The 22354-nt window shown below is 38.7% G+C and overlaps 1 protein-coding gene across 4 annotated transcripts in view; it reads left to right on the top strand.

Moving 5' to 3' along the window:
* SLC39A12 (solute carrier family 39 member 12) overlaps positions 1 to 21648 on the top strand; it is an 83161-nt gene extending 61513 nt beyond the window's left edge. For all 4 annotated transcript variants that reach the window (XM_030819235.1, XM_003257691.3, XM_012499338.2 and 1 more), the window contains one exon: positions 21066 to 21648. In XM_030819235.1, the coding sequence (XP_030675095.1) occupies positions 21066 to 21194 (129 nt within the window). In that variant the 3' untranslated portion in view covers positions 21195 to 21648. The remainder of the gene's footprint in view (positions 1 to 21065) is intronic.
* Positions 21649 to 22354: the final 706 nt, after the last annotated feature.

Genomic DNA, 22354 nt, shown 5'->3' with positions numbered 1-22354 from the left:
GTGAGCCGAGATTGCGCCACTGCACTCCAGCCTGGGTGACAGGGTGAGACTACATCTCAAAAAAAAAAAGGGCTTCAATCCTGCAAAAATGGATTCGTTTGTGGTTGTTAATGAAGCATGAGGGCATGAGAGCTGAGTTTATGCTCATGGACTTGGAGATCTAAAGAAAACTTAGAATTTCATATTTTTTAGTGGAAAGTAATGACAATGAATCTTTACCAGGCAGCAAGTAACCTCTCTTATTATCACATAGGTTCTTAGATCTAACCTAAATGTGCTTTATTAAAAATATTGTAATATTATAATTTTTATATTATAATAAGCTAAAAAGCTAAACAATGATATTACAAAAAGTTAAAAAGATAAGTAGTTAATAAGCATATTACAGTACACTAAATATATCACAATAAGCTAAAAAGCTAAACAGTTAAAGCAAACTAAGAATTTTAGAGTTTCAGCTATCATGTTTGGATCTGATCCATTTTAAGTTAATTTTTATATATGGTGCTAGGTAAACATCCAACTTTTATTATTATTATTATTAGAGACAGAGTCTTGCTCTGTTGCCCAGGCTGCAGAGCAGTGGCATGATCATAGCTCACTGTCGCCTTGATCTCCTAGGATCAAGTGATTCTCCTACCTCAGCCTCCCAAGTGGCTGGGACTACAGGCACATGCCACCATGCCCAGCTAATTTTAAAAAATATTTTTTGTACATACAGCATGTCACTATGTTGCCCAGGCTTGTCTGGAACTCTTGGCTTCAAGTGATCCTCTTGCCTCGGCCTCCCAAAGTGTTGAGATTACAGTATGAGCCACCATGTTCAGCCTGTTCTTTTGAATGTGTATATCCAGTTTCCCCAGCACCATCTATTGAAAGGACTCTCCTTTGTCCATTGAATGGTTTCGGCATCCTTGCTGAAAATCAATTGATTGCATGTGCAAGACTTTGTTTCTGGGCTCTCTATTCTATTCTCTTGGTCTATATGGCTGTCTGTAGCCAGTACCACACTCATTTGATTATTCTAGTTTTGTAGTAAGTTTTCAAATCAGGAAATCTAAGATCTCCAAATTTATTCTTTTTCAAGATTGTTTTGGCTATTTGAGGATCCTTTGAGATTTCATATGAATTTTAGGGTTAATTTTTCTATTTTTTTAAAAAAGTGATTGGGATTTTGATAGAGATTACCTTTAGTCTGTACTTTAAGTAGTATTGGTATCTTGATAATACTAAATTTTCCAATCCATGAACATGAGATATCTTTCCATTTATTTGTTTTTAATTTCTTTCAGCAATGTTTTATAGTTTTCAGGGTACAAGTCTTTGACTTTCTCGGTTAATTTTATTTCTAGGTATTTTCTTCTTTTTGATGGTATTGTAAATATATTTGTTTTTGTTTCTTTTTTGGATTGTTTCTTGTCTGTGTTTATAAATGCAACTAATTTTGTGTGTTTATTTTGTCTTTCAACTTTGCTAAATTTATATATTTGGATTTTGTTTTAACATCTTGGGAGTGAAAAAATATATACCTACTGCTTAACAAATTATTATTTAACAGAAAGATGTGTTCTACAAGCAGTATTTTAAAAAATATAATGCTATAATGCATAAAAATTTGTACATTAAAGGCAAATTTACAAGTCAAAAAGATTCTACAACAATCACATAAGCCCTTTCTTCTTGTTTTGCTTTTGAAACCCACTGGAAACAGAAATCAAAATTTAGCTCATTCAGTGTCTGTTTTTCCCTTCTTCAATTTTAAGTTGTATGAATACGGAAATATGCATTTATGACAATAAATAAAGGAAATCTCTATTGTCTTTCAGTGTTAGAAGGGATCATGTCTTTTTAAGTCCTTGTGCTGTATGACAAAATTAATCCTTGCGTGAATTTTTTTCTTGTTCACTGGAGCAACTTTTCTGGTATTTCCTTAAAGTTTGTGATAGTGAATGCCAGGTACAAATTGCCTTGCTTGTTAGGACTAATATAGGTTTACAAATCTGATGCATCTACAGTTTGAGTGTCATAAGGATCACAGCTGTGAAGAGACAGCCTATGTATGGTTTCATGTTTCCAACTATCTGGAAGAAAAGTAAAAAAGTAGTGTGATTGACTTCATGGTGAAGCACTACAACAACTAGGAAGATGGCTAGATGATGTATGGGAGAAGAAAGACGAACTAAGCCAGTTCACGCACTTTTTGGATTTATAAAGGCCAAACGGTCTTCCTAATTTACCAATTTTTCAACAAGTTGTGATCTCATAGATGAATTTTTCAGTAAATTTTCTTGGAGACACTGCGTGGATAAAGGATTATACAGATTATTAGGTTGGGCAAAAACTGCATAAACTTTTGGGTGCCACTAAGAACCATATTAAATCTATCTACCTATGTATCTGTTTAATGGAAAGACTATTACATGTCTCTTTGTAATCGTTTTTTAGTTGAAGTGTTATCAATAATCATCAAAAGACTCCAAAAAATTGAGATAAAAAATTAGCTGAATGCCTTATTAACATTGTTCTCAATATATGAATGAGTGAATACTCAAAAGATTTTTTTTTCATTTTTTCTCTGTGTTTGATATTAGGGAGATGTTCCAGTGACTCTTCATAATAGTGATCACATTTGGGAAAAAAATCTAGGTACATTGGTGGTATAATATTGCGGAAAGTGCTTGGACTAAATCTTGTCCTGAGTATCAGTAAAAGACTGTGAAAAGGCACAGTCTAGTTGGGCCCTAGACATCAAACACTCCAGTAACTCGAAATATGCTTTAGTTTTTCCTTCTTTTTTATTTTTACAAAATTTTTAGAGTAACAGAACTATGTGGGTGGGACATAAAAAGTACAGAATGAACCATAATCATGATGATTTTTCTCGAAGTGGATGTGTAACTCTTGTAAAATGTGCTTCTAAAGATAAATAATCAACTTTTTTATTTCACCTGCACTATCCAAATGGTGGCCAGTAGTTATATGTGGCTATTGTGCCTTGAATGAGGCTAGTGTGACTGAAAAATGGATTTTTTTAGTTAAATTTTGTTTTTAGGACAGTTTTGGGTTCACAGCAAAACTGATCAGAAAGTACAGAGTTCCCATAAGTCCCCTGTCCCCACACATGCACAACCACGCCACTATGGACATCCTGCAACACAATGATACATCTGTTACAATTCACAAACATACCTTAACACATTATCAATCAAAGTCCACAGTTTACGTTAGATTTCACTCCTGGTTTTATACATTCTATGGGTTTTGACAAATGGACGATGACACATACTCAGCATTGTATCATATGGAATAGTTGCACTGCCTAAATGTCCCCTGTGTTCTGCCTATTTGTTTATTCTTCTTTCCCCCAAATCTGTGTCAACCACTGCTGTTTTTACTGTCTTCATGGTTTTGCCTTTTTCAGAATATATTTGTAATGATACAGTATGCTGCCTTTTCAGATTAGCGTCTTTCATTTCATAATATAAATCTGAGTTTCCTCTGTCTTTTTACAGTTTGATAGTTCATTTCTTTTTAGTGCTGAATAATATTTCACTGTCTGGACGCATCACCATTTATCCATTTACCTACTGCAAGACATCCAAATTTGCTTCCTTCCAAATTTTGGTAATTATGGATTAAACTGCTATAAATACACTTGAGCAGGTTTTCGTGTGAACAAACGTTTTCAAATCTGTTGAGGAAATGTCAAGAAATATGATTGTTGGATAATATGATAAAGGTATGTTTAGTTTTGTAAGAAGCTACCAAACTGTCTTCCAAAGTAGCTGTACCGTTTGGCATTTCCATGAGCAATGAATGAGAGTTTCACTTGCTCTCCATCCTCACCAGCACTTGTTGCTGTCAGTGTTACGGGTTTTGGCCATTCTAATAGGTGTATAGAGGTATTTCATTGTTGTTGTAATTTGCAATTCCTTAATAATATAAAATGCTAAGCATCTTTTTATATGACTGCTTGCCATCATACATCTTCTTTGGGGAGTCTCTATTCAGATCTTCCCATTTTTAATTGGAAATTATCTGTTTTCCTATTGTCTTTTAAAAGTGCCTTGTCTATTTTGGATACCATTCCTTTATCAGATAATGTTTTGCAAATGTTTTCCCCCAGTCTGTGGCTTATCTTCTCATTCTCTTGGCATTGTCTTTCACTGAACTGAGGTTTTAATTTTGGGAGTATATATTTAGGGCAACTTGAACCTATGCTCCCGGATTGCAATCCTGAAGCTTGGCCCAAATAAATTATTTACTTATATATTTTTAAAAATACATTTTAATTTTAATGAAGCCCAACTTATGAACTCTTTCTTTCATAGATCATGTCTTTAGCATCTTGCCTGAAAATTCATTGCTATATCTAAGGTCTCCTGGATTTCTTTTATCATAATCTTCTAAGATTTTTATGGTTTTGCATTTTTAATTCAGGTCTATGCTTTATTGTGAAGTAATTAATTTTTTTCTTTTTGAGACGGAGTCTCCCTCTGTCACCCAGGCTGGGGTGCAGTGGCATGATCTCAGCTCACTGCAACCTTTGCCTCCTGGATTCAAGCAATTCTCCTGCCTCATCCTCCTGAGTAGCTGGGATTACAGGTGCGCACCACCATGCCTGGCTAATTTTTGTAGTTTTAGTAGAGATGGGGTTTCACCGTGTTAGCCAGGCTGGTCTGGAATTCCTGACCTCATGATCCACCCACCTTTTTGTGAAGAATGTAAGACTGTGTCTAGATTCACTTTTTTTGTAAGTGGATTTCAGGTTGTTCCAGCACCATTTTTTGAAAAGAGGCCATTGCTCCATTTTATTGTGTTTACTCCTTTATCAAAGATCAGCTCACTGTATTTATATAGGTCTATTTCTGGACCATGTTATATGCCATTGATCTATTTGTCTATTCTTTTAGCAACACAGCAGTATCTTGATTCCTGTAACATTATAGTAAGTCTTGAAGTCAGGTGGTGTCAGGCCTCCAATATTTTTCAGTGTCAGTCTTTAATATTTAGTTGGCTATTATGGATTTCTTCCACTCCATGTGAACTTTAAAATCAGTATGTTGATACCCATTAAATAACTTGCTGGGACTTTGATTTGGATTGAATTGAATCTATACATCAAATTGGAAATAACTAACATCTTGAGGATATACAGTCTTCCTACCCTTGAACATGGAAAACCTCTCCATTTATTTAGTCTTCTGACATCATTTGTCAGAATTTCGTAGTTTTCCTCATATACGTCTTGTGCACATTTTGTTAGATTTATAACTGAATGTTTCATTTTTGGAAGTGCAAGTGTAAATGGTAATGGATTTTTGACTTTAAATTTCACCTGTTCACTGATGATATAGACAAAGGCAGTTGATTTTTGAGTATTAACCATGTATTCCACAACCTTGCTATACTTGATTATCTGTTCTAGGAGCTTTGTTGTTGAATCTTTTAGATTTTCTTTATAGTTATCATGTCATCTGTGAACAAAGGTGGTCTTATTTCTTTGTTTTTAATCTGCGTGCCTTTTATTTCCATTTCTTATCTTATTGCATTAGCCAGAACTTCCAGTATGATGTTGAGAAGCAGCAGTGAGAGGGCTCATCCTTGCCTTTCTTCTGATTTTAGTGAAAAGCTTCTAGTTTCTTACCATTAGGTATATGTTAGCTATAGGTTTTTGTAAATGTTCTTTATCAAGTTGAGGAAATTACCTTAATTCCTAGTTTACTGAGAGTTTTTATCATGACTGAATGTTGGATTTTGTCAAATACTTTTCCTACACCTATTGATAGGATCATGTAATTTTTTTTCTTTAGCTGTTGATGTGATGGATTATGTTAACTGATAATCCAAATGTTGAATCAGCCTTGCATACCTGGAATAAATCCCTCTTGATTGTAGTTATAATTCCTTTTGTACATTGTTGGTTTTGATTTGCCAATACTTTGTTCAGCATTTTTGCATCTATATTTTTGAGAAGCGTTGGTCTGTAGTTGATCTATTGGTGTTCTTTGTTTGTAATGTCTTTGCCTGGTTTTGTTCTTAGGGTAATGCTAGCCTCACAAAATGAGTTAGGAAATATTCCTTCTACTTCTATCTTCTGAAAGAGATTTTAGAGAATTGGTAAAATTTTTTTCCTAAAGTGTTTGGTAAAGTTCATTGGTGAGCCCATCTGGGCCTGGTGATTTCTGTTTGGGGAGGTTATTGATTATTAATTCAAATTCTTTAATAGATAAAGGCCTATTCAAATTTTCTATTCCTTCTTGTGTGGGTTTTAGCTGACTCTGTTTTTCAGGGAATTGGTCCGTTTCATCTATGTTATCAAATCTGGGGACATAGAGTTGTTCCTAATATTTCTTTATTATCCTTTAATGTCCACAGAATCTGTAGTGACATCCTCTCTTTGAGTTCCAGTATCAATACTTTGTATCTTCTCTCCTTTTTTTTGTTAGCCTAGCTAGAGGCTTATCTATTTTATGAATCTTTTCAATGAACAAGATTTGGCTTTGTCAAATTTCTGTATTGATTATCTGATTTTAATTTCATTGATTTCTGCTCTTTCATTATTTTCTTCTGCTTACTTTTGGATTTAATTTGCTCTTCTTTTTCTAGTTTCCTAAGAAGGAAGCTTTGAATGTTGAGTTTAGATCTTTATTCCTTTCTGATATATATAATTTCTGATTCTTTTCTGAAATTCAATGCTCTGAATTTCCCTTTGAGCACACTTTCAGTCTTATCTCACAAATGTTGATACAGTTTATTTTTGTTTTCGTTCATTCAAAACTTTTTTAGTTTCTCTTGAGATTTCTTTCTTAACTCATGTGTTATTTAGAGGTATGTTATTTAATCTCCAGTTCTTTTGCTATTTTCCAGCTATCTTTCTGTTATTGATTTCTAGTTTAATCCGTATGATCTAAGAATAGAAATTGTATGACTTCTATTATTTTAAATTTGTTAAGGTCAGTCTTATAGCCCTGAATGTGGTCTATCTTGTTGAATGTTTCACGTGAGCTGGGGAAGAATTTGCAATCTGCTCTTGTTGGATAAAGTAGTCTAAAGATGTCAGTTATGTCCCATTGATTGATGTCCTGCTGAATTCAACTATGTCTACTGATTTTCTGCCTTCTAGGTCTGTACATTTTTTTTTAATCTTCCAATTTTTTTTTTTTAGGTTCAAGGGATACATGTGCAAGTATGTTACATGGGTAAGGTGCATATCGTGGGAATTTGGTATACAAATAATTTTGTCACCTTGGCAATCAACATAATACCCAATAGGTGGTTTTGCAATCCTCACCCTCCACCTTGAGTAAGCCCTAATATCTATTATACCCTTCTTTGTGTCAATATTTATTTCCCACTTATAAGTGAAAACACATGGTATTTGGTTTTCTGTTCCTGTTTTAATTCACTTAGGATAACGGCCACCAGCTTCATCCATGTTGCCACAAAAGATGCAATCTTTTCTTTTTTATGGCTGTATAGTATTCCATGGTGTATTTGTACCGTATTTTCTTTATTCATTCCACCATTGTCAGGCATTTAGGTTGATTCTATGTCTTTGATTATGTGTATAGTGCTGTGATGAACATATGAGTGCATGTGTCTTTATGGTAGAATGATTTTTACTCTTTTGGATATATAGCCAGTAATGGGATTGCTGCATTGAATGGTAGTTCTATTTTAACTTCTTTAAGAAATCTCCAGACTGTCTTCCACAGTGGCTAAACTAATTTACATTTTCACCAGCAGTATATTAGCATTCCCTTTCTCTGCAACCTCATCACTATCTGCTGTTTTTTAACTTTTTTAATAATTGCCATTCTAATGGGTATGAGATGGTGCGTCATTGTGGTTTTGATTTGCGTTTCCCTCATGACTAGTGATATAGAGCATTTTTTCATATGCTTGTTGGCCATGTGTATGTCATCTTTTGAAATATGTCTGTTCCTGTCCTTTGCTCATTTTTTCATGGGGCCATTTGTTTCTTGCTTGTTAATTTATTTAAGTTTCTTACAAATTTTGGATATTAGGCCTTTGTTAGATGGATAGTTTGCAAATATTTTTCCTATTCTATAGGCTGTCTGTTTACTCAGTTGAGAGTTTATTTTGCTGTGCAGAAGCTCTTCAGTTTAATGAGGTCCCACTTGTCAACTTTTGATTTTTTTGCAATTGCTTTTGGAGTCTCTGTCATGAAATCTTTGCCAAGACTGATATCCAGGATGGTATTTGCTAGGTTTTCTTCTAGAGTTTTTGTAGTGTTAGGTTTTACATTTAAGTCTTTAATCCATCTCAAGTTGATTTTTGTATATGGTGAAAGGAGGGGGTCCAGTTTCAGTCTTCTGCATATGGCTAACCAGTAATCCTGGCACCATTTATTGAATAGAGAGTCCTTTCCTGCTTGTTATTGTCTGCCTTGTCAAAGATCAGATCATTGTAAGTGTACAGCTTTATCCCTGTGTTTTCTAACCTGCTCCATTGGTTGGATAATTACATCTTGTTGAATCAAACGTTTTATCATTACGTAATGCCCTTTTTTTTGTCATTTTTGATCATTGTTGGCTTAAAGTCTGTTTTGTCTAAGATAAGAATAGCAGCCCCTGCTCTTTTCTGTTTTCTGTTTGCTTTATAGATATTTCTCCATCCCTTTGCTTTGAGTCTATGGGTGTTCTTGCATGTGAGAGGGGTCTCTTCGAAGAAAGCATACATTTAGGTCTTGCTTCTTTATCCAGCTTACCACTCTGTGCGTTTTAAGTGGAGCATTTAGCCTGTTTATGTTCAAGGTTAATATTGATATGTATGGATTTGATCATGTCATCGTGTTGTTAGCTGGTTGTTAAGTAGACATAATTGTGTATTTGATTTACAGAGTCAGTAGTCTATGTACTTGAGTGTGTTTTTGTGGTGTCCAGTAATGGTCTTTCATTTCCATTTAGTACTTCCTTAAGGACCTCTTGTAAGTCAGGTCTGGTGGTTACAAATTCCATTAGCATTTGCTTGTCTGAAAAGGATTTTATTTCTCCTTCACTTATGAAGCTTAGTTTTGCTGGATATGAAATTCTTGGTTGAAATTTCTTTTCTTTAAGGATTCTTAATTAGGCCCCCAGCATCTTCTGGCTTGTAGGGTTTCTGCTGAAAAATCCACTGTCAGTCTGATGAGCTTCCCTTTGTAGGTGACCTGCCCCTTCCCTCTAGCTGCCTTTAATATATTTTCTTTTGCATTGACCTTGAAGAATCTGATGACTATGTGTCTTGGGGATGGTTGTCTTATATAGTATCTTGCAAGGGTTTTCTTCTCTGAATTTTCTGAATTTGAACGTCAACCCCTGTAGTAACATTGAAGAAATTTTCATGGACAGTATCCTCAAATACGTTTACCCATTTGCTTGCTTCCTCTCCCTGTCTTTCAGGAATGCCAATGAGTCATAGATTTTATCTCTTTACATAATCCGGTCTTTCTCAGAGGTTTTGTTTATTTTTTTTTTTTAGTTCTTTTTTCTTTATTTTTGTCTTACTGAGTTAATTTGAAGAACCACTCTTCAAGCTCTGATATTCTTTCCTCATCTTGGTCTATTCTGCTGTCAATAATTCCAATTATGTTATGAAATTTATATAGTGAGTTTTTCAGTTCTATCAGCTCACTTTGGTTCTTTCTTTTTTTTTTTTTTTGAGACGGAGTCTGGCTCTGTCGCTCAGGCTGGAGTACAGTGGCGCAATCTCGGCTCACTGCAAGCTCCACCTCCCGGGTTCACGCCATTCTCCTGCCTCAGCCTCCCCAGTAGCTGGGACTACAGGTGCCCGCCACTGTGCCCGGCTAATTTTTTTGTATTTTTAGTAGAGACAGGGTTTCACCATGTTAGCCAGGATGGTCTCAATCTCCTGACCTTGTGATCCGCCCACCTTGGCCTCCCAAAGTGCTGGGATTACAGGCGTAAGCCACCGTGCCCGGCCGGTTCTTTCTTAAAATGGCTATTTTTTCTTTCATTCTCTTGAATCATTTTACTGGATTCTTTAGATTTCTTGGAATGGGTTTCAACTTCCTCTTGAATCTCGATGATCTTTGTTGCTGTCCAGATTCTCAATTCTATGTCTTTCATTTCAGCCACTTCATTCTGGTTAACAACCATTACTGGGGAGCTAGTGTGGCAGTTTGGATGTAAGGAGACACTCTTAATTTTAGAGTTATCAGGGTTCTTGTGCTGGTTCTTTGACATCTGTGTGGGCTGATGTTCCTTTAACTGTGGTGTAATTTGAGCCTGGTCAGTTAGCTTCATTTCTGGATGTTTCCAGAGGGCCAAGGCTTTATGCAGGGTCTTTTTTTGTGGCTGAATTCTAGTACCTGGTTTCACAGAGGTCTATATTAGCATAGTATTTTTGGTGTTGAAATTTGGGCTCTAATCCAAGTGGTGCTTAAGAGTAATGACCAGTAGACAGGCTCTTAGCCACTCGGTTCCTCTGTATTTCCTTGTGTTTGCATCCATGCCCCTTCTCAGTGCTGAGAATGTAGGCTCCTCTTCTACTTGAGTGCCGGTCACAGATCTCAGCTTGGCCCTCTGGGGCTGTGCACCACAGCCTTGGGGCAAGCTCAGGCTTTTTGTTCTTTCCCCAGCTGGGGGGCAGCAGGGATGGGGACCTTGACAGTGGCAATGACAGAGGTCCTTTCGCTTGTCTCTTGGGGCTCCACCCAAGAGAAACAGAATGCTGTCAATTGGAATGATCAGCCCAGGGTAGAGTGGCTGCATTGCAAGCCCAAGCTGCCTGGTAAAGAGCAAGGATGTCAGAGGGTTCATGGGGAAGACAGTCGGGCCTCTCCTTTCTAGAGCAGCTGGGTTATGCTGGAGGAGCAAGTAAAACACTCAGTCTTTTTGTTCCTTCCATAGCCTGGTGGTAGGGGACCAGGTAGCACTGGTAAGGGAAAGTTCTGCTGCTACAGCAGTGGCAGAGGGGCTGTCAGTTTCCTCTGGGAATTCCATGATGGAGAGACACAAAGCCACTGCCAATGGGAATGTTCACTGGGGTGGGGTGGCTGCACTGCAAGCCCAACCTGGGGACCCTGCCTGGTAAAGAGCAGGGAGTCAAGGGCTCACAGGGAAGAGAGACTGGGCTCCTCTCCTTATGCTGGTTGCAGTGTGCTGGGGGTGTCAGCAAAGTGATCAGGGTCTTTATTCTCTTTCCAGCCCAAGGGCAGCAAGGGTAGTTCCTCTGTAGCAGCAATGGCTGAGAGTCTGGGTTATCTCTGGGATTTCCTCCCCAGAAAAATGCAGAGCCACCACCAACCGAAGTGCCCAGGTTGGGGAAGGGAGGCTGTGCTGTAGACCCAGGTCAGGAGGCACTGCTCAGTGAGGAGTAGCAGGGACAGGGACCCCTGTGGAAAACAGTCTGGCCACTTTCCATAAGGCAGCTGTGGTGCGCTGGAGGCCTACAAGTCTTAGGCTCTTTGGCATAACTGCAGCCTGAGGGCAGAAGGGGTGGGGGCTGCAGCAGTGTCAAAAAGGGCAGGCCTGTTGGTTACCTCTGGGATCAGCATCCCAGAGAAATGCAGAGTGGCTACTGGCCCTAGTGCCCAGGTGGAGGTCGGGTGGCTGTGTCGGGGTCCCAGGCCAGTGGGCTTTGCCCGGCAAGGTGTTGATGAAAGTGAGGCCTGTTGTCTGTGTGCTTCTCAACACTGTGGTTGCAAGAGAGCCTGGCTTCCCTTCTTGGTGGAGCTAAGACAGCTGGTGCCATGGTGTTCAGGAATCCAAGGCCCTTGGGGTTCCTCATGGGCCTGAGCAGCGGCTCTGCCCTGACTCCATGTAGTTCTCCACGTCAGTCTGGAGGCACTGAGGGGAGGCCAGGGGGATCTCCTGTGCCCAGGATTGCATAGGTCCACGGAAGAAGTGTGGGTCCCCAGGCACTCTTGCTCACTTAATATTTCCCTTGGTGGGTACCCTGCCTTGGCTCCACTTCCGTCGCTCCAGAGTTGTCCAGGCTGAGCTCTCAGCAATTCATTCATTGCAGTCAGATTTTCTCAACCTTCCACTGACTGGTTCTAGCAGAGGTTTCTGCTACTGGGCTTTTGCTCTGGTAAGTTGTGATTGTCTGAGTCTACCTGCTGTCTCTCCAGTGTCTGAGACAGTGTGCACCTTTCTTTGATGCATCTAAAGAGAGTTGTTGGTTTTTCAGTTGATCAGCTTTACTTGTTAGGAGAGAGTGGCAATTGCTCATTTGTAAGCCAAATGGTGACTTGCACCAAGTTCCATTTTGTTCTTAGATGCCTGCCTTCTGTAAGGACAAACTAAGCCATTTACAAACGGGCTGGAGTTAGAGACTCCCACAGAATGTGTGTTCCTCTAGAAATTAAACATAATTAGGATGCCCCCCAAGATAAGTTTCTGAGATTTCTTCTTTATCACATTTCTTAGAAACAAACATGGTTCTGCTTATCCAATGCAAATGTATACCTGCCTCCGTGTGCACAGTGACTTTTAGGATCCCTCTTGGAAACAGATGTCATACGTCAATTAAGTGAACTTTATGAATGGGGAAGCAAATCACTTCTAAACATTCATAATGCCAAAAGCTATGCATTCCTGAGAGAGAAAAATACTTAAAGTACAACCTTACCTTCCTAGGAGACGTCTCTAAATGTCATCAGTAAATGAATATTGTTTCTGTATTTGAGTTGCAAATTTTTATCAATGAAAGCTCTTTGACATCTTTATCTTGGAAGCATTGGAGGCTGATCTTTCTTCTTCAGTGTGTATATTTATGAATCATGAATAGAGGTAAATGTTGAAATATTTGGTAATGGGTCTTTAGTGATGCCAACAGGAAACTAGTTTTAGGTTACAGGTGGAAGTGGACAGTGAAGGCTTTGCTTGTCATGAGAGTCTGAAACTCAGATGTACAAGAAAGCGGGACAAAATACGAGTTCCAGAGGATGTTTTACAGATCATCCTTCTTTGTGACAGGTCCTCCCTAGTATACAGTTACCACATAGGACCAGATGCTGGTATTTGTCTACTTTCTTTCCTGATGGTTCTCCTAATTTTCTTCATGAGTATTTATTTTAAAGCTTCAACTTAACTAGGAATGTGGTTATAGAGATTGACTCAAGTTTAAAACATTTTCTTTTCTTTTTTTTTTTTTTTTTTGAGATGGAGTCTCACTCTGTCGCCTAGGTTGTAGTGCAGTGGTGTGATCTTGGCTCACTGCAACCTCCGCCTCCCAGATTCAAGCAACCCTCCAGCCTCAGCCTCCCGAGTAGCTAGGATTATAGGCACCTGCCACCACACCTGGCTAATTTTTGTGTTTTTAATAGAGATGAGGTTTCACCATACTGGTCAGGCTGGTCTTGAACTCCTGACCTCAGGTGATCCACCCGCCTCAGCCTCCCAAAGTGCTGGGATTACAGGCGTGAGCCACCACGCCCCACCAAAACGTTTTCTTTCTTTTTTTTTTTTAATTTTTGTTTTTTATTAGAGGTGGAGTTTCACCGTGTTAGCCAGGATGGTCTCGATCTCCTGATCTCGTCGTCCGCCCGCCTCGGCCTCCCAAAGTGCTGGGATTACAGGTGTGAGCCACCGTGCCCGGCCCAAAACGTTTTCTTAATGTCACTTTCTAAAATGTTCAGAAATGCCACTTAGCAGTTAGCTATCATAAGTAGTTTTCAATTAGGTAACAGAACTTGCGAGGACCATTCTCTGTGGATAAGTCATAGTTTGTGGACTCTGCTGCATTTTAAGGAATTTCTTACCTGTGCCTTGATTCAAAACTGAAAAAAGAACTCAAAAATGGCAGACCAAAGGGATGCACTTTAGCTAAAGATTTTTTATTTCCAGAAAATTACAACTACTTGACTAACAACTCTTTGCATCTGCTGATTTGGGTTGGACAACTTGTGAAACATAGTGGTAAAAAAGGAAGTTACTTCTCTACGTCAAGGTTTCCAAGTTTCTGGCAGAAATCTAAAGAACATTTCTCTTAGCACTACCTCTGGGCAAGACACTTTTGCTAAAATGTCCTCCTTTCTCTCTGTACCTTTACGTCATTGTTAATATACTCTGTTCATCATTTCCCCTCCTCTACTCTTAGAGTATAAATCAAGATCTGTAAAATTGCTCAATAACGGGACTTAACTGCCCTGGAGGAAGAAGGGATTTTTCTTTCTTTTTTGAAATTCAGGGGGGAAATGGTGGCATTTAAACTCTTGCCAAAAATTTTAAATTTCTAACAAAAAAATAAAATAAATACTCTTGAAAATTAATTCATATGAACCTTTATTTTCCTTCAAAATAATTTACTGGCTAAAATGATGGAAAAAATATATACATATATGGAGATTAAGAGAAAGTGGAAAGCTGTAATTAGATAGGGTTTGAGTTTTGGCATTTCGTATTTGTAGCTGTTGGAAAGACTTTCTGTAGGACTCTCTGGTATTTGGTATCCAAGAGATATTATGGTTCATATGTTCATCCATAATCATACTAAAAAGAGCCAAGTATTGTCACAAAAGCAGGTTTAGCTGGGTTTCTCACCAAAATGATTTACGTGTGAACATGGAAAGTTCACATAGGCCACCGAAATTGAAATTAAAACTTTTATTTCAGATGAGAATGTCGTTAAACTTTTTTTGAAATGTTGATTTGCACTGTTTGTCCATATCTATGAGCTTGCAAACTTAGTCTTTTCTTTTTTTTTTTTGAGACGGATTCTCACTCTGTTGCCCAGGCTAGAGTGCAGTGGTGCCTCCCAGCTTCATGCCATTTTCCTGCCTCAGCTTCCCGAGTAGCTGGGACCACAGGCGCCCACCACCATACCTGGCCAATTTTTTGTATTTTTTTAGTAGAGACGGGGTTTCACTGTGTTAGCCAAGATAGTCTCAATCTCCTGACCTCGTGATCCGCCCGCCTCAGCCTCCCAAAGTGCTGGGATTATAGGTGTGAGCCACTGTGCCTGGCCAAGTCTTTTCAAACACATATTGTCTGCCTTGAAAACATAGAACCAGTACTGTGATATCTTTTACAACAAAGGCAGCCTAATAGCTATATCACTGGCATCTTGTAGTTAGCATTTTAAAAATTATATGTGTATATGTATACATATATATTTTTTTAAACGGAGTCTCACTCTTGTCACCTAGCCTGCAGTGCAGTGGCACAGTCTCGGCTCACTGCAACCTCCGCCTCCCAGGTTTAAACGATTCTCCTGCCTCAGCCTTTCAAGTAGCTGGGATGACAGGCACCCGCCACCATGCCTGGCTAATTTTTGTGTTTTTAGTAGAGTCTGCGTTTCACCATATTGGCCAGGCTGGTCTTGAACTCTTGACCTCAAGTCATCTGCTAGCCTAGGCCTCCCAAAGTGCTGGGATTACAGGTGTGAGCCACCATGCCCAACCTAAAAATTATTATACATTATACCTTTTTCCAAAATATTTTGGTCCATTTAATTTTCCTCCTCTTGAATTACCTGTTTGGTATCTTTTGCCTGAGTTTCTATTGGTGTGTTTGCTGTTATTGTTTATTGATTTATTAAGTGTTGATTATTGATAACTAATTCATTATTGATTGCATCATGTATTTTATCAAATTTTCATCAAGTGCAGTGACATTTTTATGCTTAATGGGACATTTCTACCACTGATATTTTCCATTTTTTTCTAATTAGACCAGTTCGTCCTTGGTCATAATAGACAAGGATGAATTTCAGATAGAAAGGGTGAATTTCAGATAGAGAGTTGGTCTTTGCAGTTCTTTGTATGTTCACTAGAGTTATGAGGTGACCTGGTTTCTTGTCCTCCTTCTGACATCACAACAATGTGACTGTGGGTGAGCTGTTATCCTCTCTGAGCTAATGTTTCTTCAAAACTGAAAGGAGTGAATAGTTTTATCACTTGCAGGATTACGAGAAGTAAAAGGGGGGAAAATATATAAGAAAGGACGTGATAAATAGATGTAAATGAAAGGCAAATAAAATAAGCATTGCATAAGACTTTGTAGCCAGGACAACCTGAAAGACCTGGCAGGAAAGAAGTGCTGCTAGAAGGCACAGCTAGGCCAGGTGCAGTTGCTCACACCTGTAATCCCAGCGCTTTGGGAGGCCAAGGCAGGCGGATCACGAGGTCAGGAGATGGAGACCATCCTGGCCAACATCATGAAACCCCATCTCTACTAAAATACAAAAAATTAGCCAGGCGTGGTGGTGCGTGCCTGTAGTCCCAGCTACTTGGGAGGCTGAGGCAGGGGAATTGTTTGAACCCGGGAGGTGGAGATTGCAGTGAGCCAAGATCACACCACTGTACTCCAGCCTAGGAACAGAGTGAGACTCCACCTCAAAACAAACAAAAAAAAGGCACAGCTAACTGTATGGCAAGTTATCATAGGGTCCATTATTTTGATTAAAAAAATGCAGGAGCCTTTTGCAGCTCCTGAAGACATTGTATTCTATGTAAATGTTGCCTCTGGAGTTGTGAAAATATTCATGGTGTTTTCTGGTGGATAATGCCATCATCTATATACAAGAATAAAGAATTCTTGATTTTCTCACTGGGAGTAGGGTCACTGACTCTCATAAAAGATACATTCAATTCAATAGGTATTAAATCCTCTAAGCAAGCAGCAGGTTTATGAGCTTAGGCTAGTGAGAAAAATAATAGATTGAACAATTGTTTTAAAAATTTGGGACAATTTTGTAATCCCAGCACTTTGGGAGGCCAAGGTGGACGGATCACCTGAGGTCAGGAGTTCAAGACCAGCCTGGCCAGTATGGTGAAACCCAGTCTCTACTAAAAACACAAAAATTAGCCAGGTGTGGTGGTGTGTGCCTGTAATCCCAGCTACTTGGGAGGCTGAGGCAGGAGAATTGCTTGAACCTGGGAGGCGGGGAGGTTGCAGTGAGCTGAGATCATGCCACTGCACTGCAGCCTGGGTGACAAGAGTGAAACTCCATCTCAAAAATAATTAAATAAAATAAATAAATAAATAAAAATAATTGGGACATGTTTTGGATTTAGTCAAACCAGAAACAGCTTGAAATTCTGCTATAATTTCCAAGATATTAATTCTAGCTCTGTGTTTTTGTATCAAAAACATTTTGGCGATTAAATCGACCCTAATCTAGGGTCTACTTCTCCCCAGCCAAAGATCCTTCCTGGAAGTGTGAGGCAAAGATGGAAATTCAAAAGTGAGCTTTCTAAAATGTAGGTTCATGAAGATATTGATGACTTGAAAAGTCTTCTCAAATTCTATCTCTTGAACCAGAACCATTTTCACTACCATGCTTCTATCTTGCCTCAAATATTTTTCTCCATAGTAGTCCACTCAAAATAATCATGATAGTTCAATAAATGACCTATACGTTATAAGTCTTTGCCAACAAAACCTTTCCAGAAAACACTTGTACTGTGTACTTCATCGAAGACTAACAACACCAGGTGGCAGTAGGGACAGAGATGGAATATGCTGTTAATTCAGCCATGTTTTATAAAAGATAATAACCTTGTTTGAAAAATGCGGAGAAGGAGGAGGAGAGGGAACTACACAAGGTCTTATTCCATATTTGGGAATTAGGTTAATCAAAGTTTGAGCCTATAAATGACCACAGATGGTATAATTGTGTCTCACAGATGCAGTTTGAGATGCAGCTTACTGGGACAAAGGAAGGTGGTGGCCTATGTTGTCTGGCTTTGGAGGAAACTATTAAAAAATACTGAAAACTGTTGAGAATCAAAGTTATTGGGGCTGAGTATGGTGGCTTATGCCTGTAATTCCAATGCTTTGGAAGGCTGAGGCGGGAAGATCAGCTGAGCCCCGGCATTTGAGATCAGCCTGGGTAACACAGCAAGACCTCGTCTCTACTAAAAATTTTAAAATTAGCTGGGTAGGGTAGTATGCACCTGCAGTCTTAGTTACTCAGGAGGCTGAAGTGGGAGGATTGCTTGAGCCCAGGAGTTCAAGGCTACAGTGAGCTATGATCACATCACTGCACTCCAGCCTAGGCAACAGTGAGACCCTGAATCAAAAAAAGAAAAAAAATGTATTGGAAAATTCCAATGTATGTACCTTGTTAATCCCTCAAGAGTACCATCAAATGCAAGCTCTTTGAGAACAAATACTATTTCTTCCCTATACATATAAACCTTAATATAACTTAGACTTCTGCCATATCCACTGTGGATGTTGAATTATTATCAAGGCATTTAGAAACCAAAACACTTTGAATGTTGAACTAATATCAAGGCATTTAGTAAATGAAAGATATTCATTCACTACATAGGAGGAAATGGGGAAAGTTTATCATAAATCCATTGTTAACTATACAAGCAACTTGTAACAATTACATCTAGTTCAAGCATTAAATAAGTGTAATTTAAAACGTGTAGTGTATGAAACATAAAATCAAATGTTTCAGCTGCTTCTTGCTAAGTCACTTTACTACAAAATTGAAAATATACACTATGTTTTATCCACATTCCGTAGATTTTCCAAAATGTCATTTTGAATTTATAATTGATGAATCAGGTAAGATTTTTCTAAAGTATAACATGTTTAAACATGGCGTAAAGACACCAAAAGGGCATGTAATTTGTTTAAAATGGTCCGCCCAGGAGAGCAGTTCTGGATCCTACTTTGTCTTTGAGTACATTGCTCCATGCCGGGATGTGAGATGGCGGGTCATAGTAAACCACCCTCATGCCATTGAAGTAACTACCTAAGATGAAGAAATATCTCAAACAGAGCATTCAGGATGCTCCTCTCCGTGTACTTAAAAATGTGTCAATCTGGCCGGGCATGGTGACTGATGCCTGTAATCCCAATACTTTGGGAGGCCAAGGCAGGTGGATCACCTGAGGTCGGGAGTCTTGAGACTAGCCTGGCCAACATGACGAAACCCTGTCTCTACTAAAAATACAAAATTAGCCAAGCATAGTGGTGGATGCCTATAGTCCCAGCTACTTGGGAGGCTGAGGCAGGGGAATTGCCATAACCCAGGAGGCAGAGTTTGCAGTGAGCCGAGATCATGCCACTGTACTCCAGCCTAGGCGACAAGAGTGAAACTCCATCTCAAAAAAAAAAAAAAGTGTCAAACCATTTTCTATTGCCATAAACCTAAAGTCCTTGATCATTCATTTGACCGATAAAATAATCTGAGTCATTCTCTACTGGAGGTGATTTTTTTTTTTTTTTTTTTTTGAGACGGAGTCTCGCTCTGTCGCCCAGGCTGGAGTGCAGTGGCGCAATCTCGGCTCACTGCAAGCTCCGCCTCCCGGGTTCACGCCATTCTCCTGCCTCAGCCTCTCCTAGTAGCTGGGACTACAGGCGCCCGCCACCACGCCCGGCTATTATTTTTTTTTTTTTTTTATTTTTAGTAGAGACGGGGTTTCACCGTGGTCTCGATCTCCTGACCTTGTGATCCGCCCTCCTCGGCCTCCCAAAGTGCTGGGATTACAAGCGTGAGCCACCGCGCCCGGCCTGGAGGTGATTTTTATCCCCCAGGGAAAGTTTGACTATGTCTGGAGGCATTTTTGGTTGTTCTGATTGGGGGCAGAGGCACAGCTGACATCTAGTTGGAGCCAGAGATACTGCTACACATCCTCTAATGGACAGGAGAGGGATCTCACAATGAAGGATTCTCTGGCCCAAAATGGCAAGATTGAGTTAAATCTCCAATCCTTGTTGACACAAGCCTATGTCCCAATGGAAATGACTGTGTAATGAAAGAGGTATGCTTGCTCTGACCTTCTCAGGGTGAGGGCTTTGAAATAATTTGAGACAAACACCTTGGGGCACTTCACATAGACACATGAGTGAACCTTTCCCTCTAAATGGTGTTAGGGCATTTCACAAACATGAAATAGTTGCCATGTGTTTCTCTGAGAATAAAATATAGCCACAGGACAGCCTGGCCAACACAGTGAAACTGTGTCTTTACCAAAACATACAAAAATTAGCCGAATGTCGCAGCACATGCCTGTAGTCCTAGCTACTCAGGAGGCTGAGGCAGAAGAATTGCTTGAACCCGGGAGGCAGACGTTGCAGTAAGCCGAGATCCCACCACTGCACTCCAGCCTGGATGACAGAGTGAGACTCTGTCTCAAAAAAAATAAATTTTATGTATATATATATATATATATATATACACACATATATATATACACACACACACACACACACGCACACACCTACCATATATATGTGTGTATATATGTATATATAGGTATATACATATACATATATACATATATGTGTATATATATATGTGTGTGTATATATATATACACATATATATATATATGTAGCCACAGGAGATAATGTCCTTACTGTTCTAAAGATCAGGAAGACCTTAGTCATCCCTCTCTCTCTCCTTTTCTTCCTCCCTCCCCCCATATATATGTATATATACTTGGTCATATATACATATATGCCTTACATCAACCTGTGCATATAGTGGTTTTATAAACCTAATAGAACAGTCCAAAATAATAATTTTCATGCATTATCTACGTCACATTTAAACATTTTCTGAAAAGTAAGAGTTGGGTTTGTTTTTGGTTGGTAACTATGTCATTTTAAGACTTCTACCAAAGGCCCGGTGCAGTGGCTCACGCCTGTAATCCCCAGCACTTTGGGAGGCCGCAACATGCAGGTTGCTTGAGCCCAGGAGCTCGAGACTAGCCTGGGCAATACAGGGAAACTCCATCTCTACAAAAAATGCAAAAATTAGCTGGGTGCGATGGCGTGCACCTGGAAGGCTGAGGTGAGAGGTTCGCTTGAGCCCAGGAGGTTGCCGTGAAATGTGATCGCAGCCGTTGCACTCCAGCCTGGGTGACATAGCAAAGACCCTGCCTCAAAAGAAAAAAACAAAAAGAAAGACTTTGCCAATCCCAGGATCCTCATAACCACAATCAAGTGGCTTACTTTTAGCTCACATTTCAAAGTCATGGTAGAGTAGGTATTCAGCATTTTGTAGCTGTTTTGGGAACTTTAAAGGTTATTAAGTTCTGAATAACAGTCGCTCATGTTTTCCCACCAAGCTTTTCCCAGCAGTTGAATATATCTGGATCTTATTCTGGTTTTTTATTCTTTTTTTAGCTTCCTGAAATGACTCATGTTCAAACACAACGACCCTGGATGATGTTTCTCCTGCAAAACTTTGGATTGATCCTAGGTTGGCTTTCTCTCCTGCTCTTGGCTATATATGAGCAAAATATTAAAATATAAGTTAGGATCTTCAACATCTTTTAACAATGCATTTATATAGTCTTACTTTGTTTCTTTCAGTGCACTCTATAGTGATTTTTAAATTAAGAATTTTTTATCTTAGGCAAAGTGTGTCTCTTTCAATTCATTAACTTATTAATTTTATAATGCAGTTTTATTTTTGGAAACATATAAATATCAGACTGTCCTTAATTGAAATTTTGTCTTTGGTTTCCAACACCGTGATGAAACTCTTGCTTTTTAAAAAGTAGATAGTAAATTCTGCGTGAATTTTAGTAAATTTTAAAAAATTTTCCCTAAGAAAGAATGTTTGTTTGTAGCATTTAAAGTGGACAGATGCCTGTTGGGATAAAATCAACTGCAACTTCTTTGATGTTAATTTTTTTTGCCTGTGCAATTATAAACTATAAGCAAGTTAAGTGACAAGAAAATGTAATAAAGACTAGTTTTAATATGGTGGTTTTTGTTACCTTCTGTTACTGGATGTCAGATTCTGAGTCATCTCTTAAAAAAACAATGTATAGTTCACCCACTGACTCTAGCACGCTCATGAACAAGCCATCTTTGGAGACCTAAAGGATAACATGTCAGCATTCTTCTATGTAAGTCGTCAAATGAAATCTGTTCCAGGCAAGGGGAGCTGGAAACAGAAGATGAAGTTCAAAATTTTTAAAATAACAAAACTGGAGTCAGGCAGTAGATGAATGCCTAAACTCTCGCAGATTTAACAGAGGATATTTAAGGGAATAATCTCACTAACATGTGAGATATATTTTATCTTCCTTCTGAGGAAACAGAATCCTGAACAGGATTTCAGTAGGTAAGTTCATGAAATGTACATGCAATTTACTGATAACCTAGTGAACGTATTAAAACAGAAAATAACCCTGGCTTTAGTCATTTTTCTTAGAAAACAGATGCCTTAGATTTTTCTTATTTTTAAGTGATATGTCTTGACAAGGGAAAAAAGCCCATTTTACTGCCAAAATGATTCATGGTGCTCAGTCAAAAACATCTCTCCTATCTCTTACCAGTAGGTTTTGTTGTTGTTGTTTGTTTGTTTGTTTTTGCTATGCCCTACCCAAACACAATATTTTTTTTTCAACTACCTTTCTTTGATTTCAAAATGAGGTGGATTTCTTCTCCATTTGTCTTTAGAG

The sequence above is a fragment of the Nomascus leucogenys genome, chromosome 9 (genome assembly GCF_006542625.1).
Source record: "Nomascus leucogenys isolate Asia chromosome 9, Asia_NLE_v1, whole genome shotgun sequence".
In the NCBI taxonomy this organism is placed as follows: Eukaryota; Metazoa; Chordata; class Mammalia; order Primates; family Hylobatidae; genus Nomascus; species Nomascus leucogenys.
The sequence above is the reverse complement of the archived record's forward strand: the minus strand, read 5'-3'. Positions and strand labels throughout refer to the sequence as shown.